This window comes from Vicugna pacos, chromosome 21 (assembly GCF_048564905.1).
Source record: "Vicugna pacos chromosome 21, VicPac4, whole genome shotgun sequence".
Taxonomy (NCBI): domain Eukaryota; kingdom Metazoa; phylum Chordata; class Mammalia; order Artiodactyla; family Camelidae; genus Vicugna; species Vicugna pacos.
This window is the reverse complement of record NC_133007.1, coordinates 33,252,178-33,267,930: the sequence shown is the minus strand read 5'-3', so window position 1 is coordinate 33,267,930 and position 15,753 is coordinate 33,252,178. Positions and strand designations below refer to the sequence as shown.

At 57.8% G+C, this 15,753-nt stretch overlaps 2 protein-coding genes, 1 long non-coding RNA gene and 1 pseudogene across 7 annotated transcripts in view; 2 read left to right on the top strand and 2 right to left on the bottom strand.

Moving 5' to 3' along the window:
- Positions 1-3: 3 nt before the first annotated feature.
- LOC102529257 (mitochondrial inner membrane m-AAA protease component AFG3L1-like) overlaps positions 4-15,753 on the bottom strand; it is a 34,589-nt gene continuing 18,839 nt past the window's right edge. Inside the window, exons 6-10 of one of the 4 annotated variants that reach the window (XR_012062943.1) lie at positions 6,504-6,658; positions 888-961; positions 365-546; positions 182-253; positions 4-92 (exon numbers count right to left, since the gene is read on the bottom strand). The gene's annotated coding sequence lies outside the window, so the exon portion shown is untranslated. Of the gene's footprint in view, positions 93-179; positions 254-360; positions 547-788; positions 962-4,944; positions 5,079-5,443; positions 5,512-6,388; positions 6,659-15,753 lie in introns of those variants that run through there. The other 3 variants (XR_012062940.1, XR_012062942.1, XR_012062944.1) reach the window with 3 other exon arrangements.
- On the top strand, positions 522-2,810 carry LOC140688148 (uncharacterized). The gene is made up of 2 exons (XR_012062947.1): positions 522-580; positions 1,505-2,810. It is a non-coding gene; the product is annotated as an uncharacterized lncRNA (long non-coding RNA).
- On the top strand, positions 3,588-12,321 carry DBNDD1 (dysbindin domain containing 1). 2 transcript variants are annotated; one of them, XM_072946898.1, is made up of 5 exons: positions 3,588-3,796; positions 8,990-9,091; positions 9,449-9,592; positions 9,798-9,938; positions 10,608-12,321. In XM_072946898.1, exons 1-5 carry the CDS (start codon positions 3,766-3,768, stop codon positions 10,763-10,765), a joined length of 576 nt encoding a protein of 191 aa, XP_072802999.1. In that variant the 5' UTR covers positions 3,588-3,765; the 3' UTR covers positions 10,766-12,321. The 2 variants fall into 2 exon arrangements, with proteins under 2 accessions (XP_072802999.1, XP_072803000.1); XM_072946899.1 differs by lacking the exon at positions 8,990-9,091.
- Positions 13,246-14,999, bottom strand: LOC140688146 (mitochondrial inner membrane m-AAA protease component AFG3L1-like; annotated as a pseudogene).

Here is a 15,753-nt window from a genome sequence, read left to right as displayed (position 1 = left end):
CGACTCTGCCTCTGGGCCTCGCCCCGCCTCCGCGCCCATCTTTGAAGATTCCTCCCACTTGATGCTGGAAAATAACTGGGTTTCCACAAACCCTCAGAAGAAAACAAAAATATGAAAGAAAAATATGTTCCAGCTAGGTCCAAAATTTTGAAATCAGCAAATGTCCCCTTCACAAAATTACCTGCTCTTCCTAAAGAGGCCCTGTCCTCATAGGAAAAACTAGAAACCAGTGCCAGACGTTTCCAGACAGGCGCTGCAGAAAAAATCATCAGTTCGGTTTCTTAACTTCTTGATCCGAAAACTGCTAACCACTCGATGATTTCCAAAGCAACTTTCCCAACCCTCCCACCACCCAGTTACCTACACACGTCACTCCGTGTGACCCTGAAGGCTGCGTTTTCACAAGCAGTTTCTGTCTTTACACAGCATTTGCTGTCATTTTTCCACACCCTCAACTTTAACATCTTCCTAAACAGTGGTCTTGCAGCAGGTCATGTTTTCCCATCCGTTTTGGAATAAAGAAGAATCTCTCCCTGGAGAGCTGTGCTGCGGACAGAGTGAAAAATTAAGAAAGGCTCAGGTGGGCTTGGGACTGCGGGTCCCACCCAGGGAAGAAGATGCCTCATTAGCTGGGCTTCCTCAGGCTTCAGACACCCACAAAGTGGCGTGGAGCTGAGAGCCACAGTGATAAGCTGTGGCGGGGGTGGGGGGGGGGGAGCTTCCTGTTTGCCCGCCCGAGTCCCGATGTTTCATGGAGAGGAGCAGCCGGTTGGAAGGACTGTACTGACCCAGCTCGCAGAGCCGTGATTTATTTATAGCAACTCAGGGCCTGTGTGAGGTCTGGTGTTGTCACTGGGTCTGAGCAGCCAAGAGCCTCTGCCACACACCTCTGTCCTGATAGGGGTCTTCTCTCCAAAGGCAGGGTCCTCCCAGAGGGCTTTTGGCAGAGGAGCTAGTGCAGCTGGGGTAGAACAGCGGGGTAATTATTATTATTTCACATTTACTTTGCAGACTCAATATGCTAGGTGCCTCATGCTGACTGGCTTTTTGCTTTAGAAATCTGGCTGGGAGTCCTGAATTTAATAAATGCATTAACAATAATTCCTTTCAACAAAAAGGGCAAGAATAGGAGGGTTAGCTCAGGATAGCGAGACCGGGTATTCATCTGCCACAAATCAGCAGCGCAGCATGGTTCACCAGCATGCACTGCAGGGATGAACAGCTCAGGGAGGCCTTGCTGCCCACTCTCTGGACTCCTGACAAGGCCTACAGCGACCTGTGCTTTCGATACTGGATTTGAGTTCAGATTTTTAGAGAAGAGCCTTTTCTTCACATGGGTGGCTTATGATACCTTTATTTAGCATTAAGCTGTGCATCTCAGAAACCCAGTTAAATGGTATCTGAGTTTCCTGCAAAATCACAGACCAAATGTTAATACATTCAAACCCACTGACCTATGTCTAATACCTGGCTCTTCCTGATGCCCACATACTTGGTCACCCAGGTAAACTGCCTCAGACCAGGCAGCAACTTGATGGAGTCCTGGATGTTGGGGTAACAGAGTGTTTAAGAAGACTGCACGCTCTTTCAGAGATAAACAGTGAAGCATTTACAAGTGAAATGACCTAACATATATAGGACTTGCTTCAAAACAATCCAGCAGTGGAAAGAGGCATTGAAAGTAGAGAAGAAACAGGCTCAGCCAGGAGTTGGTCACCACTGAATCCAGGTGATGGGCACATGTGGGTTAGTTGTGCTCTTCTCCCTACTTTTGTTTGAAAATGTTTTTAATGAAAAGTTAAAAATAAACAGTGGCCTCTGGGGTCAGATCATCTGCTGTTTAACAGCTGGGATGCCTTTGACAAGACTCTGCATCCATTTATTCATCTGTCAAATGGGGATAATTATTAAACAACAATTACTGTTACAGTTACCATGGCTGTATAACAGGTTATCCCCAAAATGTAATGGCTTAATACAGCAACATCTGTTTTGCAACGCAGCTGAGACTTGGTGGGGATGGTTCACCTTGGCTCCACATATGACCCCTTAGAGGGTGGCTCAAAGGCAGAATCTTATGTCTGGCTACTGGCTGAGAACTTAAGCCCGGTTTGTTGGCTACTGTGGGCCTTTCAAGTGGCCCTCCACACTGGCCAGGTTCCAGAGGAGCCTTCTGAGAGAGAGCTGAATACTACTTAAGGCCCAGCCTTGGAAGTCACATGGCATCACCCTGCCACAACCCACTGGCCAGAGCAGTTACCAACGCTCAAGCAGAAGGAGCATAGATGAGGAATGTCTTGATGAGAGCAGAAGGTTCTGGAAGACATGTGGAATCAGAGCTACTCCTCTCACCATTTTGAGAAAATACAAACTTCTACCCCAGCTGAATCTGAGCAGCCAGTGCCCACCCACTGCCCTGACTCCCAGGGCAGTCACTGGCTTGCTTGTGTCTCCCCCAACCCTGTAGCCCAGCTCCGTCCCCGAGAGGCTGACCTGCCTCGTCCACAGAGTGCAGACCGCAGGGGCCTGTCCCAGTGGGTCATGAAATCATTTTAGAGCATTGCAAACAGCAGTTTCTGTTTTCATTTGTTTCGTAAACTAAAGAACAATGGAGGCTGCCTCACTGACTGTCTCAGGCCATGGGCTCCCTGTGACTGAAGCCGGGCTGGGCAGTGAGGGCCTTGCTTGGCTGAAGCTGTATGGACTATGCCTTTGAGAGGATGCCTTTCCTGCAAACACCAAGTTCATATTTACCTTTCTCCTCTGTGGATTTTTCCACTCCCAGCTGGGAACAAACTCTTTCTCTCTGATGCTTTTCTTTGGTTTGTTTTGTTTTTGTAAGAGTGCAGAGCATGGGCTTGGATTTGGATTTGCTGGCTTCCAGTGCCTGGCTGTGCAACCTTGATCAGGTTGCCTACCCTCTCTGTGTTCAGCTTCTTCACCTAGAAAATCAGGATCCCATTTTCTGAGGATCCTCGGGAGAATTAATGTGATACTGTGCACCAAGGGCTTGGCACAGAGCCTCACTCCAGGCCTCGTGCAGGGAACCAGCGTCTGGAAGTGGGACTCCATCGAACCGTTTGGTACTCTCAGCACGCCCAGATCCTGCCTTGGGCTGGGGGGGGAGGGGGCTCTCTGCCCTCCTCCCTCTCCTTACTTCCCATCCTCCTCCCGCACCCCTCTCTTGCTAGCCGTTATAAGCTCTTGCCCCCCCCGCCCCGCCCCCCGTGCCTCTTCTGATCATTTATCACAATCTGTGTTGGCGCCGCCTTAGGCTCCGCTTGTGCCCGCCCCTCCATGCCCAGCGGAGCTCCAGCACGTAGTTGGCGCCCCCAGATATATGTGGGGGTAAACAAATGGACGCAAGTCGGCGCGGCTGCTGGATGAGGGCGCGCGCAAGGGCCGCAGAGTCCCGGCCAGGAGTGGGAGGCAGCCACCAGGTCCGGGTGGGTCCGCAGGAGGGGCGCGATCCGCAGGCGAGGGAGTCTGCAGGGTCTGGGGCCGACAGGGGGCGCGCGCGGGGCGGGGCGGGACCGCACCTGTGCTGCGGAGCTGGGGGAGGAGAACTGGCGGGGGGGGGGGGGGCGGACCGGGGCCCCGGAGCAGCTGCGCGCCCCGCCCCGCGAGCTCCTCCCCGCCGCCGCGGCCCCCAGGCTGCTGCCCCGATGCGCTGCGCCGGGAGCTGGGGCCGAGCCGCCGCCGCAGCTACAGGGGCACCCGGGCTGGGTGACGCCGCCACCGCCCCTTCCAGACCCTACCGGCCGCATGGAGCCCCCGGAGGGCGCCAGCCCTGGAGGTGAGTGCGGCCCCAGCCTTTGGGAATCCTCGAGCTGCGCCTTCCCTGCAGCGGCCCGCAGCCCCTTCCCCCCACCGCCCCCCACCCCGGGCCCACTCATCGGCCGCGCCCCGGGGCTGCGAAGACCCACTGGCCGCTCCGAGTACCCTCCGCGCCCAGCGAGGGAAGCCTAGTACGCCGCGCGCGGGGAGCCGGGCGGGGGGCACCTCCCGGGAACGGCCCCCGCGCTGAGCTGGGGTCTCACGGACCACGTCCCCGCCCCCTCGTCCTCCCCGCTCCGGTCCTGGGCTGCCGTGCCTGGCGCGCTCCTGAGTGGGCGGCCCGGAGTTTCGTCCTGAACCCCCTCCAGGCCGAGCCGGGGATCTGGGGGATGGGGCGTGCTGGGGCCAGAGTTTGGAGTCCAGGTCAGCGAGACGTGGGGGGATGCTACCCTCCAGGCCGCGTGTCTGCTTTGTTCGCCCCAGACTCCCTGGGGGTAGGGCGGGGAGGCCGCAGCCAGGATCCTGCTGGGCACGGGTCTGAGATAGGGTCTCGTTGTGGGGACCGCACCGGGCACGGCCTGCGGGGGGTCCCACGCCTGCAGGGATTGCTGGCCGCGGCCCGGCCCAGGAGCGTACACATCAGGGAGGTCAGATGTGTACGGAGTGACCCCTCCTCACAGCCCCTGTCAGCCATCGGGAACTCTGACGGTTAAGAACCTAACTCTCCCCTTGAAGTATGGCCCTAGGCAGGGTGATGGCTAGTGGTGGGAGGGAAAGTCTAGCAGCCTCCCCTTTCAGAAAGGGTTTCCCTGTGCTTTGGGCCTAGGAACTTGGATGCAAACTGCCGGGCTCCTCTACCCGCCTGGCCAGGCCAGGCCCCAGATGCACCCGAGGTTTCCTGGAGGTCTCATCCCAAGGAACCACTCTCAGACCACATATGGACCCACTGGGGGTCCCCCAGCCACATCAGGGGCCTCCTCTGGAGACCAAAGGGCTGGCCTTGGAGGTATTCTGAAGACATGGGTCCACCACTGCTGTGTTGGGCAGGTGCCTTCCAGACTTGTCACTCTCCCTCTAGGGTGGTGGGAGTGGGTTTTCTTTGTTTTCTCACTTGTGGAACGGGTCCAGCTTTCTCTTCCCATTGGCAGTACCAGGACCCCAGGGCATCCCAGTGGCAGCTTCGTGAGGATTTGAAGGGGAAGATTTGGAAAGCAAGGCCTGGGGCTGTGGGCCAAGCAGCCAGGCCCCTCTGAGCTCTCTGTCCTCTTCTCTCCATGGAGACAGACCCTTCCCCTGCAGGGCTGTGGGAGCCCAGAGTGAGACAACAGAGGGAAGACATCAGGGAGAGGAGCTTAACCACCCTTCAGTTCCTGCATCTCGTTACTGGAGCCTGAGACCTAATTCGGTGCACACATGTATTCACCAGGCACCTACTCTGTGCAGGCACTGTGGTGGGGCTAGAGATACAGCAGGGGCAGACAGGCCTCACAGTCTTCTAACCCCATAGCCACATCCCACCCTCACGTGGGGTCAAGTCTGGGTAGCTGTGACCAACTGTCATTCTGGGAGTTCACCAACTTTGGAAACTTAGTCTGGAGCATGGAACACACACAAGAGCGGAGGGAGCCCCACGTGTACCCCCGCTGCCCAGCCAGACCACACCAACCTTCCTTAAGTAGTCATTTGTAGCAAATCTAGACATCTTATTTCATCCTTAAGTATTTCTGAAATTATCTGTAAAAGATAATGTTTTTATAGAGTATAATTAAAATACCATTTCTGCACCTAAATGAATTAATAATTTCTTAATATCAAAGTGCACAGACATGGAGGTGAGAGGTGGGCGGTGCAATTCTTGAAAGTCCCCAACCAGTGCCTATGGGAAGCCAGGTTTCTAGCCCACCCACCTCCAAGTCTGTCCAGCTGGGAGAGAGGCCGGTGCCCTGCCCTCAGAGGCTGAGCCCTGACAGGGCCCACCCAGCATCCCCAACATGCTCAGACGAGCCCTGACTCCAAGGACAAGGGGCTGAGAAAGTGGGGTACGGATACCGAGTCTCTGTGACCGTCCTCCCTCCCTGCAGCCATTTTGTTTCTTATGCCATTCACTCATTCACTTCATTAATTTGTTGGCTGGCAGTGGGTTTGTGCAGAGTACCTCCATGCTTGGGGCAAAGCCCTCGGCACACAGCAGGGAACTTGAGATTTGGGCCATATCTCTGCTCGAATGTGCTGGAAAATAGGTCACCAGTGTAGCACAGGGTAACCCTATCATCTCCGTGTGTACCAGGCCCTGTGCAGGGCAGGACTTGGTCCCCCAGCTCGAGTCTCCCCTTGGGGTGCTGCTTCCGTGTGGGGAGGCCTTGATGGGGGCTATGCCGGGGTGAGAACAAGGGGGTCACTAGTTGACTAATGACTCTTTTGGGGCGTCGAAAACACCGCTCACCTTTGCCCTGGGCTGGGCAGCTCTGGGGTCTGCTGAGCCCGCCCAGCCTGCAGCCCAGCCAGGCTGCCAAGCACCCCAGCCCCGATGCCCGCCTGTGTGATCACTCCTCTGCTTCATACCCTAGGACGAGCAGTGGGTCTCACAAGTGGGGAGTTTGTCCTTTCTTCCCATAAGGGCTTATTGAGAAGGTACCAGACACACCTAGGTGATTCCTAGCACAGGGGCTCATTAACTCTTAGGTGGGGTCCTGGGCTCATTCAACGAGCATTTAAGGTACACCTACCGTGCATGAGGACCACGCCCAAGTCCTGTTTCCTTCATGTCCTTCCAGCCAAAAGATCAGTGTCCTTGATGGCAAAAGCTGCATCTTCTGCACCCCGACCCCACAGCTTTGACACAGGCCAGGACACCAGGATTTACAGAATAAAGACGAGACCACTGCCAAAGAGAGACAAAACGAATAAAACAAATAGACATACAGAGTTTAAAAGTTCACGGCTTCTGCATTCCCCTGGCTCTGCAACACCATCAGCTGTAGCTGGTTTGCTGTTTCACAGATGCTGACATTTGATAAAATGTGCTCCTTAACTAAAGTCAGTGCAACAGGCCACTGTGCCTGTGGGGGACGGAGGTCTGTCCCAGGGGCTGTCTGGGGGCCCAGGATCTACAGTGAGGCATCTCTGCCCAGCTCCGGACCCCAAGGCAGGATGGGGGAGGAGCGTGCCGAAGTCCTGCCTTCTTCCCTTACCTCAGCACCCACGGACTTCATCCTTCCCACCTGGACCACGTCCTGTAAAGAGGCAGGTGGATGCTGTCCCACTCAGCTCATAACCCCTCAGAAGCTTCTCTCAGCTCACTGAGAAGCAGCCAGAGTTGTCTCCGTGATACGCTTGCCCCCCAACTGGTGTCCCCTGCCCTCACCGCCCCCAGCCATTCCTCAGATACAGCCATGCTGCTCCCCTCAGAGCCTTTCGGGGTGCTGTCTCCCCCAGATATTGCATGGCTCTCACCCACCTTCAGACCCATCCCCCAGATGGGGGAATAGCCCCCCCATGCTCCCCAGCACTGCCCACCCTCAAGAGGACAGGAATCACCTACTTTGTTCTAGCCAGAGTGGGCTCAGGACTCCACTGGATCAAAGAATGAACAGCATGTGCTTTCTCTTCTAGATGAGGGCCCCACCCAGTGAGAGAGAGCAGTTGTGAGCAGAGACTCCACCTCTGTGCCACCTTTTACCCCTAAGTCCACTTCCCCCTGGTCCCTGGTCGGGGCCCAGAGAACACACACCAGCTTCCCTGTGGGCACAAGGTCTGGGGTCTCTCCCTTTATGGGCTATGTTCCCAGCCCTAAGCCATGACCTGGGAGCAGAGGCCAGCTGGTGGGGCTCAGAGCTCAAGCCCCAAGGACCCCGTGCTATGTGCCTGGGACAGGCTGAGCCCCTCGGGGTTAAAGTACAAAACTTAGCATCCTCCCTGACAGCTGCTTGTGGCATTAGTCGGAAAATTCACTGCTGGGACTCTGCTCACACAGAAACCGTGAGCCACTGTCATTGTTCCTGTTCTTAACCAAGAGCCACTTACCCTGTCTGGAGGCTCCAGACAGATGGCAGCGCCTCCCCTACCAGGCAGGGTCACCCACCACCCCAGGCCACACATGCCTCTCTGTGAGGGGGACCGGGTTGCTGTGCCTCCCCTTTGAGGAAACAGAACAGCGTCCTGCAGAGCAAAGGCCCTCAAGAGGTTTCTTAGCCCTTGTCCCTCAGCAAGGATTCAATCTGGTCTGAGGCTCAGGAGATTTCCCGTTCCCCCAGCTCTCCTGTCCTCTGGTTAGGAAGGTGCCCTTGCCCATCGCGGGCTGGGTAGGCCCTGACACTGGTGGGTGTAACTCTACCCTTTGAAGATGCTCAGAAGCCAAGTTCCGAATGCAGCAGCAAGGTGGAAACCAGACCCCGAGCCCCGTCCGGCCTCAGGCCCTGTGTGATGACACAGCACCAGGCAGAGCTGGGAAGCCCCGCCCACAGTCCCGCTTCCCAGGGCAGACGCCCACCTCAAGGGCAGCTCTGCACCTGAGAATCCACGTCACTGTCTTTCCACTCAGCTGGGGACCCTCCAGACGCACATCCCGGCAGGCGAGTCCAGCCCACTGACCACACAGGCCCACTCTTCACAGGCAGCTGTTGGCATTGGGCGCCCCAGCCAGGACCCCTGGCAGCTGCTCTTGTGGCTGGTCCACACCCAGCCCTCAGTCTCACCCCTGGGGTGGCTCAGCCCACCACACTGCTACAGGGGCCAGGAGGGCACTCCTCACTCTTGACTGAGCACCTGTTCATCGAGGGGTCCCTCGCTGAGGGAAGGTGGGATATCTGTGTGGAGGGGTCTCAGGAGAGGGCAGCAACAGTGGGGACACAGGGGAGCCAAGGGGTCCAGCTGCCCCAGGGCACATGCCTGACAGGTGATTGGGACCCCCCGCTGTGTGGAGACGGGGGAGGGTGGTGCCTCCATGGGGTAGGGGCCCCATCTATGAGTGGCACCGTCCTCACCAAGCAGATCCCTGAAGAGCCTGCAGCTCTCACCCGACGAAAAGTACAAGAAACGAGCAATCACATGAAAACAAACACAAAAATATGAGCAATTACAGGGGAATACCGCGTGTAAAACCCTGGACGAGCATCCCGTCATGAGGGGGGCTGGTGGGGAGAGGCTGCTACCTACCCATCCAGTAACTCTTTTGCTACAAGAATGTGTTCTTTTGAATTCAAACACAACATAGGACACACAGGTGAGCAGGCGCCATTGTGGATTAAAGGGAACCAAAGGCCAAGGACACACATGACCAACCACCGGACCCTAGTTTGGACCAAAGTCGAGACAGGTGACAGTATTGGGATACTAGGGGCTCTGACAGGACCAGCAAGTGTCCCCATGAGACCTACATGGTCTGCCTTCATTCCTGCTCAGGTGCTCAGGGCAGAGGGTCTGGAAGTCAGCCTTTTCCTCACCCAGAGTAACGGAGAAGGGCAGCCTCCTCAGAGAAGCCCCTACCCCTTGCCTGGCTTTCTGGCCCAAGGCCACCCCTGGTCACTGCCCGGGGCCTCAGAGGAGGTTCTCAAGTCCTCCCACCTGTGTCCTGGGTGGGGGTCAGGGTCAGGTGGAATCCCATGTCTCCTCCTGGGGGTGGAGGTGGGAGACCCCAGCGCCCTTGGGGTAACCAACACCTTCTTTGTTGCAGAAATAGTTAAGGAGATTGCGGTGCCACAGGCTGCCCTGGGTACCCCAGTCCCTGGGACAGGGAACAGCCTCCACTCGCCTGTGGCTGAGGAGGTGGGCGTCCCAGCACCTGCTCCAGGGCTCCTGCAGGTCACAGAGAGACGACGTACGTACAGGCTGGGGGACAGGGCGGGGTCCACATCCTGTCCAAACACTCCTCCGCTCTCAGGGGCTCCGCTGGGCCTCAAAGAACAGAGCTGGGCCATGTCTGCGGCCCCCCACCCCGCCACTGGCCCACACTGGGCTTCACCTGGGCCTCATGGGGCAGCCTTGGTGGAGAACACCCTGCTGACAAGCTCCTTTGTCCCCAGAGCCTCTGAGCAGCGTCTCCTCCCTGGAGGTGCACTTTGACCTCCTGGACCTCACCGAGCTGACCGACATGTCCGACCAGGAGCTGGCTGAGGTCTTCGCCGACTCAGATGACGAGAACCTGACCAGCGACTCGCCTGCAGGTGGGGCTGGTGCTGGGCCTAGAGGGCACTGTGGGAGGTCCTGGGGCCCAAGACCACCAAGCATCGCTCCCTGGAGACCCTCATTTTGGAAAACAATTTTCTTTATTTCTCATGTGTGTTTAAGTATTTGTCAACAAAGTGCCACTTCATGCACCGTTTCTGCATTTTACACACCTGTATGCCAACTTTAAGGAACTTTCGACTCCTCCTCACTTTCATTCTTGAAACGCCAACAAAAGGCCACAGCCACTGTCCCACTGAAGGTAGAATTCACTACATGGATTTAATCACAAGTAGGCTGAGTACAAAGTGGGTGGCCGCTCCTCATCTCAGTTCCAGGAAGCGCTGCCCTTGGCCCAGAACTCACGGGCCTCAGAAATGGCAAAGGAGCCACTGGGGCTGTGGGGGGCCCAGAGCCTTCCTCCCTCCCTGCTCACAACCCATGCAGGCTGGAGAGCTGGGCCTCGGCTGCACCAGGACCCTCCTGAGGGCATCAGGTAATCCCCAGCCCACGCTGCACCCAGACCCAGAAGTACGCATTGCTGGTGCCCAGAGGACCCCAACATGTGGCCAGACCCCATGTTGGAGGCACACACATGCCCAACCCAGTAGCTGCAGGAGTGACCTGAGACTCCAAGCCACACTGACCCCACCCCGTGTTCCCACCAGGCCTACACCCACTGCCTCGGGCCGGCTGTCTGCGCTCCCCATCCTGGACCCGCAGCAGGGCTGAGAAGAACCGTGAGAAACAGCCCTTTGGCGACCCTGAGCGGCAACCCACCATCGTGGACACACTTCTCACCGTGGAGAGGCCCAAGGAGGACTAGGCCGGCTGGCCCCAGGGCCGAGACAGGGCAAGCCGGGACAACTGTGCCCGTGGACACTGCCCGCCCACATGGCTCTGGGATGGGGTCTCAGGGTGCCTCAGCATAAGCACAGCCCAGTGGCCTTATGTCCAGCTCATTCCTGGTCCCTGGATCAGGGACAACGCCTGGAGATGAGAAAGGAGTGGCCTGAGCCTTCTAGAAACTTCCGTCTGCAGGACTGGTGTTCTGATCTGTCATCCACCTCCAGAGTGGGTGCAGGGTGAGCGGGGACCTGCCTGTGAGAGGCACTCTGCAGACCCCTCGGGGGTCTCAAGTTCCACTCCATGAACAGCTAAGCCAAGCTCCAGCCCATGGGACACTGCTGTTCAGCCAAGTACATGGGTGGGAGAGTCAGCCCTGAAAACTACCACCTTGACTTCAGCTGTCTGCTTCCTGCCGCCAAGGGAGCACTGTCAGCACCAGACACCCAGGCCCTAAGACCCAAGACCCTGCTAGTCCTGGTCCCTGCGTGACAGCCAGGCCCACCTTCCTTAGCTTGGACCCCAAATATGACATGACTGCCTCAGGCTGCAAGGCAGATGGGGCTCGCCCTCTCCCATCCCAGGCCCATCCCAGTCCCCCCAGCCCATCATGCAAATGCACACGCAGGCACACGCATGGGTCTGTGTCCCTGGCTGGCATCCCCACCTGGGGTGAGGCAGCCTGAACGAGGTGGGGACGTGAGGGGGAACTGGGCATAGCCCCTGGCCCCCAGTTCTGAGGCACCAGGCTCAGCTGCTCCCAGTGCCACTCACGTGCGACTGGACAGAGCAGGCTTCTGGTCTGACAGTGAGTCCAAGAACAGTTCTAAAATAAATGTGTAAGCTTGCTTTTTGTCCCCTAGGCCACCTGCCCTGATCCTTCCCCACTGAAACACGTCTGGGGAAGGAAAACAGGCTCCTCTGTACAAGCCCTGGGCATGTGCTGGGCCCACTGGGTGAAGCTATACCAAGTTCCCACCAGGAAAAGGAGCCCAGAAACGCAGGCTGCCTCTGCAGCAGGACCCACCCCCACTGAGGGGCAGCAACACGACCGATGTCTTCCAGGCACAATCGAGAATTTCACTGAAAACTGATTCCGTGAGGGCAACCGCATGCCCCCCGCCCAGGGTCTTCCTCCCCAGCTTCCATCCTTCTTGCTGCCGCTTCCACAGAACTCATTTCCAAAAAGCAGGATTAAAACGCCACCTGTTCAGTCTTGCCTGACCTCTTCCTCTCTGACAGCAGAGCGCAGGGGTGCGGCAGGGGTGGGGGTGGCTGCTCTAGGGGCCTCTCAGGACTCTGTGTTCGGGTCCTCCTCCAGCTGAAGCCATCGAGGGCTCCACCGCAACACACTCTGGGCTCATTTGAGTCTCGTTTCAGGGACAGGTGCCCTGGCTCTCAAGGCAGTAAGGAAGACCCTGCCCCACAAGCCCAGGCTGGAAGAGGCAGAGATGCTCCCTGGAGATCCTATTCCCAGCCCAGGGCAGGTCCCCAGGGAGCTCCAGGTCCAGAGCAGCCGGCTGGTCCAAGCAGGTGGGGCCAGTCCATGAGCCCAAACCCCAAACACTTCAATCACCCGTGAGACGAGGGCCCAGAGAACCGGCCCTGGGCCCCATGCCAGGGGTTCCTCTGCTGGGCTGAGCCTCCCTAACCCAAGATTCTTGGCCAGATCTCGACTGCAGGCCAAGGAGCCCCAGGTGGTGTGATGGCCCAGATGGGGTGGGGTAAAGGGGAGCTGAGGAGACTGGAAGGGGTGCAGAATGAGGGCACCACAGGCCAGGGGGTGCTATCGCCAAGGGGGTGCCCTGGACCCTGGGGAAGGGCTGAGCTTTAGGGCCTCCCTGGGTTCAAAGGGAGCATCCCACCTGTCAGAGGGAGCCCCAAGACAGGACCCTGGCAGGGCCCCAGGCAGCTCAGCAAACGGGCTTAGTTTGGAAGAGGCTGCATTACAGGACCAACCCCAAGTTAAGTAATTCAATAATGCACATTTTACAGAGTTGAAGGTGTTTGTCCCAAGCCAGAAATTCTATTTTTGAGGCAAACATACCAAACGATTTGGAAAGTCTAATTTCCAAGTTCCAGCACGTGGCCTTGGGCAGGCCAGCAGCAGGACGCAAATGGGGGCGGTCAGCCCTGGAGGCCAGGACAGCAGTCGACCCAGATCCACCCATCTGCCCCTGTCACCCTCAGGATTCCCAGGAATTCCCAGCAGCAGGCCGAGCAGAGGGGCCATTTCCACTAAAGCCCAGGCTTCCAGCCGGGTTCAGCTCCCCAGGGGCTGGTCCCAGGTCACATCCCAGGACCCCCAGGTGATGGAAGGCATGAGCCCTCCAGCTTAGCTACCACCAAAGTGGCCTTCTTCTCACCTGGAGAGGGTTCTCCCCTGCAGTCCAGAGGCTCCCTCTCCATGACTCCAACAAAAAGGCTCACAAGGAATGCAGCTTCCTGGAAAAGATCATCACATCCCGACACATGGTCAGAAAGGCCCCACCCGGGGAACAGGTGCTGGGGCTGGCAGGCGGACCCCCACTCAGGCTCCACCACCCTACACCAACCACACACCGGCAGGAGGTGCTGAGTTCCCTCCATCCCAACAAACAGGCCTTCCACCAACCCAAACAGCTATTTCCCTGGATACCTGGCTTATATTTTCCTTTTCTTAATTCTGCCACCTCACCAAACCTTGAGCATTTCTGAACTGGGCCAAAAGCCCCCTCCCCCTCCTTGGGGATCCCCATCAGAGAAGCCCACTGCCCACCACTGTCCCCCATGACTCAGGAACAGGGTCCCAGCCCCCTCTCAGGGAACAGGCGTGTTCTGGGAGCAGGAACCTGTGGGCTCAGAAAACCCTTATTTGCAACTGCCCATTTGCAGTCACCACGTTTTCGTTTGTTTTCCAGTGATTCCAGAAGCTGCCCTCCAAAGCAGAGGCACTAGGCTGGGCTCTCCCACACGCTGGGCTCCGTGCCCACCTCCTGCTGCCCCAGGTTCCAGCCCTTCAGCCCCTCGGGAAGGGATGTGTCCTCCTCCAGGCCTCCTGTGCCCTCCACAAACTCCTTGTAGGTGGTCTTCTCGGTGAAGGGCCATGGGCCTAGCAGCTCCACCATGTCAGCCTGCTCCAGCACCTCCTTCTCCAGCAGCCGCCTGCCCACCTGCAAGTCCCACTGCCCGTCAGCAGCCTGCGAATCACCAGAACTCCCGGAGGATGGGCGCCGCCCCAGCCGCACTTGCCTTGTCCACCTGCTCCCAGCACTGCGTCAGCAGGTCTCGTGGGTGGAGCTGATGAGGTACCTCACCTCCTCATCGATAAGCCAAGCTGTGGCCTCGCTGTACAGCCTCCCCGCCTGCCCTTCGCCTTGCTGGGGAAAATCAGACATCTGACCCAGCTTCTCACTCATCCCAAACTGCACTATCTGGAGTGGGGGTGGAGGGAAGTGCGCCTGGCCAGACTCGCGTGCAGAGCCCCCCACCCAGCGCTGCTCTACCTGGGCATAGGCGTTCTGGGTTACCTCCCTCAAGTCATACTGGGCCCCTGTGGTGACCTGGCAGAAAAACAGCTTTCCAGCCACCCTGCTGCCCAGCAGCATGCACACGCAGTCGAAGAGCTGCTCCTGCGTGTGCAGGTACTGCTCTGGGGGCACACATTGGGCAAAGCCCAGCCCCTTGCCCCGGGGGATGATGGACACCTGCAAGACACAGCCCCAGTCCTGGGGCATCCCGGACCAACCTTGCCCCTCTGAGCACTGGTCTCCCTGCAAGAGTGTGGAAGGAGAGCAGACCCTGGGCCCCACACTGACGGGGGTCACCCCAACAATTAACATGGAACCCCCCCCACCTACCCTGCAGAGGAGCCAGCCATCGGGTAAAACCTCAGCAGATGTCAGGTGGCCAGCACCCAAACCCCTCCTGAAACCAGCACCCAGCTCTCTACCCACTCACCCCTCAAGGAGTCTTATAACAAATTCTAGACCACTACGTTCCTTGGAAAGCAAAAAGGCTGCCACCTTGAAGGCACTGTGCCCATGTGGCCACATGCTACACACAGGCACCCACGCCTGGAGACCAAGGGACGAGCTAGGAGGGGAGTGGGCCCTGCCCCTCCCCGTGCAGACACGCGAAGGGACGTGACCAACTTTCAACAGGGGATCTGCGTGCTCCAGGAACCAGCCCACCACCATGTAGGCCACCGTTGTCTTCTCTCCAGGCTGAGGACCTGCGTCATCTTCTCCAGACCTACAAATCAAAGTCCTCGTAAGAGGGAGAGGAGGAACGGACAGCTGAGGAGTGGGCACCAAGTTCCCACTCTGCACTTGGGGCATGCTGGGGGCTGGTCAGAGCCTGTGTCCAGCCAGAACAGACCCAGCCGTCTGCTCCACCACACACACTCCTCAGACCCCACTCTGCGCCATCCCCACATGCCAGACACACTAGACACTGTGCTGCCTTCTGCTCTATGGAAACACCAGGTCCCAACCCATCTCCCTTACAAGCAGCAGATGGCTCTGGGGTGGGTGAGAGATTAGCTACTTTTCATGGCTTGAGGGAAGTGATGCTGTCCGTACGAGAAACGAGGAGGAATTCTCTGCATGGTCTCAGCCCAGTCACAGGCAGGAAACAGAGCACAGCAAGGCACAGACCCCTCGTGCTGAGCGCAGCTTTGTGGCCAGTCAGCTCGCCAGAGCCACCAGATCGCCCTTGAGCAGCTGTGGCGACTGTCCTGGGCTACTGATACTCTCTCCGCACTTCTCTGGTTGTGTTACACGTCGATAAAAAGGGAAACTCAAACAAAGTACGGTGGCCAACCTGCTGTCTGGGTGAGCTGGTGATCACAGCCATGGGGCCGGAGTATGAACAGCTGAGCTGCTGGCCACACAGACACCTCCCTGACCTCCGTCCTGGAAAGGCCCTCAGGAGACCCCTACCCCCACGCTGAAGCCCCTACTCCAGCCTTCACCCCTCACAGAGCAC